The 12894-nt window shown below is 32.4% G+C and overlaps 1 protein-coding gene across 2 annotated transcripts in view; it reads right to left on the bottom strand.

The window, feature by feature from the left end:
- Positions 1 to 1288: 1288 nt before the first annotated feature.
- Positions 1289 to 12894, bottom strand: part of LOC148612986 (multiple epidermal growth factor-like domains protein 8) — a 51479-nt gene continuing 39873 nt past the window's right edge. For both annotated transcript variants that reach the window (XM_088594932.1, XM_088594933.1), the window contains exons 30-33: positions 12206 to 12382; positions 11703 to 11969; positions 10719 to 10938; positions 1289 to 9323 (exon numbers count right to left, since the gene is read on the bottom strand). In XM_088594932.1, coding sequence (XP_088451058.1) covers positions 8302 to 9323; positions 10719 to 10938; positions 11703 to 11969; positions 12206 to 12382 — 1686 coding nt within the window. In that variant the 3' untranslated portion in view covers positions 1289 to 8301. The remainder of the gene's footprint in view (positions 9324 to 10718; positions 10939 to 11702; positions 11970 to 12205; positions 12383 to 12894) is intronic.

Below are 12894 nucleotides of genomic sequence, written 5' to 3'. Positions count from 1 at the left end.
CAAAAGATCTAAGGGTCAAAATTTATACACGAACTTTGTGACCTTGAAGCTGTTTACAGTCGACATGACGAGAGAAACAACCTTCTATCCTCAAAATGCAAACGTTTGCATGTCCAGTATCTAACCATTCCGCAGGTACAGCAAACTGTCTTTAAAAGAATTTTTTTGTCTTTGAATAAAGCAAATATTGATGACAAAGAATGTCCGTTTCTTGATGTTAGTTTTCATACGATAATGGTCAACTTAATACTATATTACGATTAAGGAGTGATTTTTCATGCCCTATTGTAAACTATCCATTTTTAGATGGTGACGTCCCCTTGTCACCATCATATGGGGTTACATATCTCAATTGGTTAGATTTTCCAGTATGTTGAACAGTTTCGGATTTTAACGAATGGAATCTTAATACAACAGAGAAATTACTGCATCAAGGTTTTCTATATCACAAGCTCGTAAAAACATTCACAATTTTTTTTCAACCAAATACAGATACTTGTAAAGGAGTAATACGTGTTGGTATCTCTCACCCTTTGTTTTACGGTAATATTCTACACAAAGCATGGAAAGCTCGATACTTACCCAATAATATAAGTTAACTAAACCGTTGAATAGGCTCATTCGCAAGGGATATACATGTAGTTATAATGTTGTTGTCAAATCATTAATGATTGAATTTTTGGTATAAACAATAATACGGTCTTTACGTCTTTTAAGTTAAACACTATATTTAAAAGTAGTTTTTGGCATGACATTGGTTGTTGTATGACTTTATTATGTACCGTGATTCTCAACCCCAATTGGGAAGAATTGGGTTTGATTTTACATACCAAGGGGGCATAACTTTTTGTAGGATTTAAACTGGTCTGCAGCTGGCATGTCAGTTAACTGTTAGTAGTCCTTAGTTTGCTCACTTGTTTAATTTATATTCAGTTTCCTTCTTTCCGTTGTAACATTGGATTCTGTATGTCTTGTTTCGTTTCCACCTTTATTTATGTTACTTGAGTATATAGGGGCAGCTCTTTCAATGTTCCTGTGTATAGTGACGTTTTGGGGCCAGATGCAGCCTGTCCTGTGGAATTAGGATTTCCTCGTCGTTCATTGAAGACCAATTGTGGCCTTGGACTGACATTTTCATCCCGGTGGAATTACTTATTTTCTGGAAAAAATACCAGAAATCTGGAATTTTAACACACAAAAATTATTTTTGCGTAAAAATCTCCCTAACGGGATAGTGTCAATATGGGAGAATCTCCATGATTTCTAGTTCATGACGATAAAAAAAGACTTGTATATCAAATTTCTTTATTGCATTGTGATGTGCATGATAGGTCCTATCACACAGAATTAATGAAACATAATATAAATATGATTCAAAAAGTGACTTACATGCTTGGCATGGAACATAATGTTTGCATATGGATTCAACTTAACAGCACAGTAATTTAATACAACAAAACAGTTAAATGGCAAAGTACAATAAGCTGAATGTGGTTTAAAATAGTTGTAAATTAAGAAGATTTTAAGATCGGTAAGTAGTTGTCATCAGAAGGATGGAAGATATTTGGGTTATAGTTAAGTGTGAAACATGGTATGAAAAACCCACCATTTTGAAAGTTCACTTTCAACATTTGTACCAAATCAGAATCAAGGAAAAAGACAAGATTTTGCATATCAATTTGGTAAATTAAGCAATAATCTCCTAGAAATGCACTGAAAATTATCATTTCAAGGGCAGATAACTCTTGCCAAAATCACATTTTTCTAACGTTCTATTGAAAAATTTCTGAGCAAATCCAGAGATGCATAGATCAAATAATGTATTTTTTTTTTCAAATAGAAAAAGCATCCTGAAATTATACTGTCAGATCACAGGGTTATGACATGCTTGTTTCTTATTTTCTCATTATGCCAGATTTTTACAAATACTTACCCTTGACACAGAAAGGTGTATGAAGCTTTCACAGGCACAAAGTGATCCAGAAAGGCAACTGATTTTCAGTTAGTTACTTTTTTTTTTTTTTTTTGGGGGGGGGGGTAGGGGGGTGTTATCGATGACTATATGGGTACCTGATAAATGACATTCAGAAAATTATAATGGTTCTGAAGTTGTCATCAATAAATGTTCAATAGCAAATATTGAGTTTTAAGCTCAGCTCAGAAGGACATTTCTCCCTTGACAAAATTGAGACATTTATATTTCTTAAGATTGTCTATGCCACTCAGAACTTAGCCGTGTAAAAGAATCTCCATATCCTACACTGAAACTACCAATTGGGAAATTCTTGTAATCTACCTTATTAGGGATCATCTTTGACAGTTTAAAGGTCAAGAAAAAAATACTTCTGTTTAAGAATACCCTACCTATCCTAGCACATTTTATTGGTATTTTTTATGAAATGCCGCTAAACTTATCATTTTTATAGGACTATTAAAGTCAAGAAATCCCTTCATTAGTGATTTTACCTACCTGACCTATTTTTTTTTTTTTTTATCTAATGTAACTTTTAACAGACATATTTTTTCATTGGCCTAAGGAAGACAGCCTTAAAATTCTACAATGAAAAAAATGGGATAACAATTTTACAAATGGGAGAATTCTTCCACAAAAATCCCTCCAGCTTTATTTAGTCAATTTAACATTCAGACAATGGGAGAGCAGTATACAATAAAATGCCCTTTAAATATCAGGGATTACAAAATGCCAAAATTGGGTGGGCTAAAAGAGGATTTATCGAAGCCCCAAAATGATCCCACAATCACATCTGCCATCTTACATTTTCTAACATGATTTACATGATTTTGCAAAGTTGTCCAGCTAACATGATTTTAATGTCAAATGTGACCCTCCAAGAAAAGAATCAGAAACCCTGAACTTCTATCTTATTTTGCCCTCTTAAAATATATGTTTTTACCCATTTCCTTCATTAAAAAGGCCATAAAATGGATAAAAGGTGTTAATCACAGGTAAGTTTTAATAGGTTTCCTACCGGTAAAATAAAATGTAGGAATCATATCCCCTTTCAGACAAAGTACAAAAAGCACACTTGAAACCTAAAAACTAAGAAAGCTTAAAATTTCCATTTAAACTGTAAATAATATTTCTTGTTTTTTTTTGGTATAGTAACAAGAGCAAACCTCACTATATTAGTAACATACAAACTGAAAATCTGTCATCTACACTATGGTCTCTTGATGGATGACAAGTTTTAAGTAAGGTTAATTGTTTATGACCAGCAAGCCCTAATAAAAGTCAGGCAAAATTAAATAGGTATGGGTAGACTAGGAAAGGATGTGAAGTGTTCCAAAAATGAAAAGCTCATTTTTACTACAACATGGCTCGCTTATTGTCTGAACATAAAGGATGAGAAGGCCCTGGGGCAGGTACATGACTCCCCCCTCTCTAGTAGATGCTAAGTAAGCTAAATTTATATCTGGTTTCAAAAATGAATCATTTTGTAATGTCCAAAGGATATCCAGTTGCACAATAAAAAAGAGTACTGAAAATTGATCTCTAGCAAAAACATTGATGAAAACCCATATTCAATGTTCAAGTACAGGTTCACCTCAGAGTCATGAGGTTGAGTAGTCCATATTTTTGTCAACTTTTGCAAACATAAAGTATCTTTAACTTAAACTGTCAATCTTTCTCTGAAAATACAACTGTTATTGGTATCTTTCTCCCAAAAATAAATTTCTAAATGATTTAGAGTAGTTTAGAAAATTGACAAACAAAAATTCATGTAATTTTTTTGTTCTTTATTACCATGAATCATAGGTAAACCTGCACTTTATTCAGGTCTTAACAAATATACAAATAATAAACAAAAACAACAATACAAATTATACAAACCTTGGCACATAATACTGGATCATAGACAAAACACACACAAAATGAGTTGACATAAAAATAATTATTAAAATATTCTCATGAGGAAAGAAACAGATCTTAAATCTTTGACAAAAACAAATTACATGTATGTACATGTATGATAATATAATAATAGTACATGTATGTCATCAACTAAACAAAGAGATAAATGAATTTATATAATGCTTCTGGATTAATATTGTGGTTACTATTTATAGAACTGATGTAATATATATATATAAAGCTTGGATTTTCATGATTAAAACATATATTATGTACATAGGATACATTTCTGTGCATTTTATTATACAATTAAATACATCAATACAATTGTCAGTCCCTGTAAGAATCAGGCAGTGGGTGAAACATGGTATGAAAAACCCACCATTTCCAAAATTTAATTTGACTATTTGTACCATCATAATCAAGGGAAAAAAGACAAGATTTTCAATATCAATTTGGTAAAGTGAATTATAATTTCATTGAAATGCACTAATATTGAACATTCTATTGAAAAATTTCAAGATCAAATAATTGTCTTTTCAAATAGAGTAAGCCCCCTTGATTGAAATAATATTGTGATAACCGTAAATTTTTGACATACATGTTTCTAATTTTTTCCAACTTCACCTGATTCTTACAAAAACTTACACTTAAAATGAATACTCTACATTAAATTGTCTAGAATTTTAAAACCATTAAAATTACATTTGGAAGTCAGATTTAAATTTATCATCATTTCTTTTGAATATCACATTAAAATATTTTAGCTATGGGATGAATATAGCGTAATTCTTTACCAGAATTATACTTTAAAGAAACCTGAATGTCAAGCATTACTAAAGTTCCAGAGCTAGGACTTAAACAAAAGCAAAATTAACATAGATTTGTACCACATCAACATTTCAAAGTAAACATAATACTAAACACCATAGTTGCCAGAGAACATGTATCTTACTGGCAAGAAACTATCTACTTGAATAATGCAACAAAACAGTTTAAGAGGTGCCCAAGCAAAAACCTGGCAGTGGGTGGCACATAATAAATTTTGCCCATTTCATATCACAAATGCATCCTTTCTTACACAGGCAAATATTTTTCACGTGAAATTCATGTTAATTGAGCTTCACATGAAATTCATGTGAAATTCTCCTGAAATTAACATGATTTTCATAAGAAATTCACTAAACACGATTTTCATGTAAACTTTTCGTGTGAATTTCACGTGAAGGCTCCTTTCACCCAAATTTCATGTGAACTCGGTCACTTAGTTCAAATCACGTGAAATAATTTTGCCTGTGTAAAGTTGAATATTGGTTTTTGTTTAACTGCAGGGATGAAAAAGAAATAAATTACACAGAAAGCATTGAAATTATTTGAAGAAAGGGAGATAACTCTTTCATTTGAACGAAATTTGGTTGCTTTGTTAGGGAACTTTAAAAGCATTATCAGAGCCATTCTGTATTAATTTAAAACAAACTTTGTCCTATTTGACTTAAATATGGCATATACAATACATTGAAACCCAAAATTTAGTGGGATAAAATTTACCCTGTGCCACCCATATTATAGGATCTGCCTGATTTTTACACGCATACCCTCTTTTAAAAAGAGGTTATTAAACACAATTCTGGTTCTACCCTTAAACAGAAGTGTGACAATATCACTGGTTCACTTGCTTTGAATTATAAAATTTTGACACATATAACTATATGGCATACTATAGACAGCAACACATGGCTTGAATTTCTGATACTTTTTTTTGTAAATCCCTTTTTATCAAACACAAGTTAATATTGAGGAATGTTGAATAACTTGTTCTCCTGTTTAGGGGTAAACATGAGGTATGCAACCACATTTTTAAATCAATGCTAGGATTTTGAAAAAGAGATAATACATTTATAATCTCCGATTGCCTTTTAGTCACATGATTATTGTTAAATACATAGGCAAAATTTGTTCACATGATTTTCATCCAAACTGAGTAAATAAACTTTGTGACAGACTTCACGTGAAATTTGGATGAATGGAGCCTTCACATGAAATTCATGTGAATAGTTCACACGCAATTCAAGATCATTGAATTTCATGTGAAAATCACATTAATTTCATGTTAAGTCCACATGAAATTCATGCAAAGCTCGATTAGCATGAATTTCACATGAAAAATATTAGCCTGTGTGCTATCTATTTAATACTGACAAATCCTAACTGTTATTATGACTAGATTCGTGACTTGTACATTGCCCTATCAAGTCTTTGTAAGGCCAAAGTTATTGTATTTTTAGTTTTGAGTAGGAGGATAGCAAAACAACAAAATTCTTTTTTTTTTCAAACCTCAGCAGTTGTTGATTTTTTCAACACCAATCTTGTCAAGATCAAAGGTGTTTTTCAGGTACGCTGAGTAGGAATAGAATAAAAAAACCAACACTTTCAAATTATTTTTTTTCAAATTTTGAAGGGTTAAATTACTGTAAAATCAGAATTTCATAGTGGTTAAGTCTCCTGCTTTCTGAGGGAGCCTCCTTACATTTCATAAAAATTCAACAATTTCTATACCTGTTTCTCCCCCATTGACACTGTCTCATGTTGGAGATTTTCATGTAAAAGCTAATTTCTGATGTAAAAGTTAAATTATTCAGTACTTTTTATAGAAAGTATAGTAGTTTTAACCAAAAAACTCCCTCTCTAAATCTTACATTTTTAAGCAGGAAATTCTAAATATGGGAGTCTCCCCCTAACATGAAAAGGTTAACAGGTATGATAATTTCCTGCCAACGTGTGTGTTTGTGTGAGAATTTGTTACATTTGGAAATTTCTATATAATACAGGGAAATATTGTGTGACATCTTTCATGCAAGAGGACATCACAGAAATTGTCTACTGAAATTATGTTCAAATAAGGTCCGTTATTTAGCATAATAAATATCATGAAAACAAAAACTCTTTAAGAAATTAAATTAAGAGTTCTCCCAAGTTAGAATTTTTATGATTAACACCTAATATATTACAAGCATTTATTAATGCAAAGTTGTAATTTTATACCAAAATATGATTACCTGTAAAAATCTACATTACAAATTTTGATTTTCACAATTAAATTCCCATCACATTAATGAAATTTTAAAGAAAATTGTGTATAACTGTAATGGTATCTTAAAATATAGAATCCAATTGACAGTCTTGATCAAACATTATAAAGTGGATGTATGACATGATATGGACAAAGCCTTTTTTATCAGGCTATAATTCATACAAGCAGATTTTCCCTTTTTCCTGAAATATGAATTCATAAAAGTAACCAGAGATCCCTATGAAGATTATAAAAAACAGCATAAAATACATACATGTGTGCCACATATTTTTATTTTATGTTTACAAAGGTAAAGCTGAATTGAAAAAATGAGAAGTAAAAATATGTCTAAATGTTGTAAAACAACCTTCATCATTTAACAAAACTTAATTAACATTAATTCTTTATTATGAAGAGGTAGAAATTATTAAGTAGCAAATGCTTACATAAAATTGTAAAATCTGAAAAATCTATGGGAGCTTCATCACTGATTTATCAAACGTCAGCATATCAATTGTCTCAGTACATGGGACTTTTAAATTCATGATTTTCTCATTTCTATTGACCGGTATCTATCTACAAAAAAATATGATTTTTTTTTCACCAAATATACTTAAAATTCAAACAATAAACAAGGTTTTAGACATACATATTAACACCTGGTATGATTAATACATCAATATACTACAATCAGATGCAAAAAGACAGCTATATATTGACATAGTTGAATTGCAATGACAAAATAATAATATAATACACAAAACCTGTTTGGGCAATGCTGACTTAGAAACAGTGTAAAAAAAAACCAGATGTACCATTTACAAACAGTTGTATACAAACTTGTGTATTTAACACCCCTTTAAAAATAAACAAAATTGAAATTCTTAATGTTACTAACTAATCAAATTTGTTTATTTAAAGAATGTTCCTGATTTTTGAAAAGGTCATTTTGAATCATGTGTTCAAAATTTATAAACAATCCTTATAATGGAATTTCTGAAGGATTCAAACCTAATTACAGTAAAAATTTCCAGTAGAAAGATCCACATCAAAATCAAAACTCAAAGAAAATAAACTGATGTTATATATTCCTACATAAATTCGAAGACAACATATTCCTAAAAATGTGGCATTAAGTAAAACAAGTTACCCTGACTAAAAATATAATTTCCACGGGGATGGGATAAGTTTCCCAGACAAAAAATTCAATTTCTCTTGGTGATGGAAAGTGGGAATTCTACAGCCTTACTAATAAATCTATACAAATAATACTGTTGTTCCTAAGACAGCAAAGTTCACAACAGGTTATGCTGTATAAAAAAGAAAAATAAATGAGTTAAACATGGTTACATGTATATCAATAGACTGTGGCACTCGGTCTTCTGCGGGCAGTGCCCTTTGGACCACTGTTTGGTTGTCGATAATTCATTGTCAGTGTTGACCCCAGACATAATTTTGATGTTGCATTTGGTCCACCTGGAAGTTGTATGACCACTGTTCTAATTGCCGCAGAGCCGCTACTAATGGGCTCTACTGCTATTGGTATAACATCAAACGGCACTATTTCTTTAATTGTCATTGTTGTATGCACAATAGGTGGTAAGATTTCCACAGGTGGCAACCCCATAATGGGAACGTTATTACGGTTTGGTATTTTTGGAAGTTTTTGTCTCCTGAGTATGGGAGTGGAGGACATTAAAATCGGCTCAGGTTCAATATACACAATCACTTTTGAAAATGGCCTTGATGCCATGTGCATCATTTCTTTGGCCCTTTGCTGTCTACTGCGTTGAGTGTCCACTGCTTGTTTCATTTTCCACAATAAAACACAGATGGCTAAAAATAGGAAGAAACTTGAGAAAAAGACTGAGAAAAACACAAAAAGATCAATATGAGGCTGGTCTTGGCGGAAATACAAATTACCATAAGTATTGTTTCCATTTTTTCCTCCAGTACCATACATCACCATGAAAAATTTGGCAGTTCTTAGATTGTGACTTTGAACAGGAATTGTTATTACTAGTCGTGACTCAACATTTTTCACTCGTAAAATGGTGTTGGCTTTGTTAATAGTGTGGTATGTATGAAAATGCTCAGCCTTAATATCCATTAAATCATAGATAATGCCTGAAGTGCCATTTTGCATGCTAAATTTATCTTCTTCCGATGATGTCAGTTCAGGCATTATATTCTGCAGGTTGATATTGTTGAGAGGAAGGCTTCGTTTGTTTTTAGAGGATGTCTTTCTCCATCTCCATTTTCGTTTACTTGATCGCATGAACTGTAAGTTCTTATCCAGTTCCAGTATATGCACTCCATTCTCTTTGTTTACCTTGACAGTGAAAGTCTGGTCATTTGGAGATAGAAATATGTCAGCCCCTAAACAAACAAAACAAATACAATATGAAATTTAAGTATTTGTATAATTTACTGATTTTTTAACTGATTTAAGTTAAACATTGTATGTCCTTCAGCGACTCAGACAAAGGTAGTACATGTTATGTCATTCTAACTCGGACAGAGGTAGTACATGTTATGTCATTCTGACTCAGATAGAGGTAGTACATGTTATGATGCTAAACTTTGCATGTCATTCTGACTCGGACAGAGGTAGTACATGTTATGTCATTCTACCTCGGACAGAGGTAGTACATGTTATGTCATTCTGACTCGGACAGAAGTAGTACATGTTATGTCATTCTGACTCAGATAGAGGTAGTACATGTTATGACACTAAACTTTGCATGTCATTCTGACTCGGACAGAGGTAGTACATGTTATGTCATTCTGACTCAGACAGATGTAGTACATGTTATGTCATTCTGACTCAGACAGATGTAGTACATGTTATGACGCTAAACTTTGCATGTCATTCTGACTCGGACAGAGGTAGTACACGTTATGTCATTCTGACTTGGACAGAAGTAGTACATGTTATGTCATTCTGACTCAGACAGAGGTAGCACATGTTATGATGCTAAACTTTGTATGTCATCCTGACTCGGACAGAGGTAGTACATGTTACAATGCTATGCTTACTTTCACTTGTAATCAGCAAACCTGAGAATAAAAGGTGAACAGAAAGTGGATTTGACAGAAACCTCAAGGACAGTACGATTAACCGAACAAGTTTTACATCAAGTGTAAATACATTCCCCTTAACAAAAGCTTAGATATCTCCTAAACAAGTATGAAAGAAAAGGCTAACAATGTTATTGCTGCCCATTTATTAGAGACTAGAAATTCATTTGTATATTTAAGCCTCAGGTATGACCTAACCAGAGGGGCTGCTGTAATCCTTCTTCCAGTGATAATGAGCTTATTCATGTGTACCTGTTAGTTCAGCATTTTTATTACATTTTGTAAGCATTTCTTATAGTATTCCATCAATGTTAATTTTTAAAGTAACCCTCATCAGTGATTTCACCAATTATTCTGATAGGTAGGAATACACTAAATATATAAATGGCCATGTGACCAATAATATGTGTGATTGTTCTTAAGCAATAAGTAGAAACTATTTGACATAGATGGTGAAACTGGCAGATTCCTGCCTTTTAATAGTAATAATTCTTAATTACAGTGACACCTGTCAAAACTAGATTCTGAATAAACCAGCAACCTTTTTAAACCAGACAACTGCTGAAGTTTATTTTTGTTGGGTTACTATATCTATCTTACTGAAAACAAAATCTTCAGACCAAAAGGAATTGGGTTTCAATAGATTTTTCCATACATATTTCTACTAAAAAAAAATCCTAAAAAATCTCTTACCTCCTTTCAAGATATCAATGGTAATCCTAATATCTACATTAAGATAACGAGGTTGGACACAGAAGAAAACAGTCCTGCCAGGTAACAGGGGTTGTGGGTTTTGGTTACATTCATTCTGGGTATCAGGGTCCAGACAATATTCTCTGTCTACAGTGACCTGTCGATAGCAATGGTGGTTATAGACAGGCCAACCCTGGAAATACTCATCACAGTGGGCACACTGAAATAAAAATAAGACATACACAGTGTTAGAGATTGGGTCAATCTATTGTCAAAAACAACTTCCAGATCTGAAATTTCTCTTTTGCAAGTCTTTAATCAGTTTCTGGTCAAGCTGAATGAGTTTCATACACTGCAGTTAGGAATGTGAATATGGAGTCCACATGTTGGTCTCCTTGTTATTACAGGTAAACTAAGATATATGTACAACAATCTTTATAAAGTAATACAGCACCACTTTCTAACAAATCAAGCCACCTACGCTTCTGAGTGGTTTAAATAGCTCTCTACGTAAAATTTGTACCACATCATACCAATATGTCCTACTCGATTACCACTGAACACAAGCATGGTTGTCTAAAGTCTTTCACATTTTAAATAATATGCAGAATGATATGACCACAACCAGTTGAACCCTGCATGAAAACCAGGCGACTATGGATGAGGATGACAACAGCACTATAACAATACACTACCATAATTTTTTTGCAGTCATAGAAATAAGGGTAACAAAAAAAATTATGAACACTAATCTAATTAATAATCAAGTCCCAAAATATATTATGTAGCTGTCAACTAATATGATGATTTAAGAGTTTTATGACTGTGTCCTAAAGATCACTGGTGTAATGTAATGGAATTTTCTACATAGAGAGCTATTTAAATCACTAAGCCTACCTAGATTTGTGATGAAAGCAGTATCTCTCTATTTCAAATGGTATCAGTATTAACTACCTACAGTAGCTGAAATGATATTAAACAAACCTGCAGCATCCAGCACTTGTCAATAGATTCATCATCACTAGAGCATCGAGTCTTTGTGTTATTATAACAAGGACGACACTCTCCTGTCATATTGTTACATTTGTTGCTGTGGCCGTGGCATTGGCATTCTTGACAGGCATCAAATAATGATGTTTTATGGTGTTTTAACCTGAAATATCCCTCCTGACAGACATCACATAGTCTTCCATCAGTATTGTTCTCACAGCGGATACATCTTGGGTGGTCAGTTGGACCATTGAGGTTAACCTGAAATATTCACACTACTATGATCAGAAATAGGAAAAAAAAATTAAAAAAAAACATGACGAAATTCTATTTTTGAATACTGCACCAAACAAACAAGAACAGGTGTATAAATTGTTGAAAAATCAGCTTGATATAAAGTGAGTAATGGTGCACATTGTCATCTGATACACTTGTTTTTCTTAATGAGCTAGTATTCTATAAACTTCACCTGTACTAACTCAAAACCTTTAACTCACCACTTTGTCATAACCATGTGTAGAGTAGATAGGGGTTGATGAAAGAAGTCTTCTGAAGTCTTTGTCTGAAGAACATCGAGCTGTATGGTTATGGCAGACATTAAAACAAGATTTACATGGGATGTCTTGTTTAGGGTTACCTACATACCAAATTTTACAATGCTCACACTGGGCACCCTGAAACACAAATTTACTTCAATGAGTGAAATGTTTGAAATTACTTGCTACGTTTTTCTAGTTCTAACAAAGTTTACTTCAAATCATTTTGTCTTTCTTTGTTATTGGCCCTGTTTTCTTGTTTTCGTCTTTTAGGATCTTTTTTTTTTACATTAAAAATTGGCCCAATTAATGTAGTCTCTATTGACTTCACTTTCATTTCTAATAGTTTAATAATCAGACTTACCATTAAACAATTTTACTTTCTGTGGTCCATCTACATTTTTCCAGTTTTAAAGTCAGGATCACTTTGTAAATTGTATTATAGTGTTCTTTTAATTAATTATTCAATGACAATTGTGTTTTCACATTACATTTCTTACTGCAACAAGACCAATACATGTCTGGACCTGTGTCATCTTCATATATTTGTCTGCACATAAGTGTCTTCAATATGTTTATAAACATTAAGTAAGTTAAAAAAGCTAGAATGTGGGTTACAAATTTCAATGTGTAATGTCCTTATGATAACA

The sequence above is a fragment of the Perna viridis genome, chromosome 7, assembly GCF_037379345.1.
Source record: "Perna viridis isolate PV_CMFRI_1.1 ecotype Kerala chromosome 7, ASM3737934v1, whole genome shotgun sequence".
NCBI lineage: Eukaryota > Metazoa > Mollusca > Bivalvia > Mytilida > Mytilidae > Perna > Perna viridis.
The sequence above is the reverse complement of the archived record's forward strand: the minus strand, read 5'-3'. Positions and strand labels throughout refer to the sequence as shown.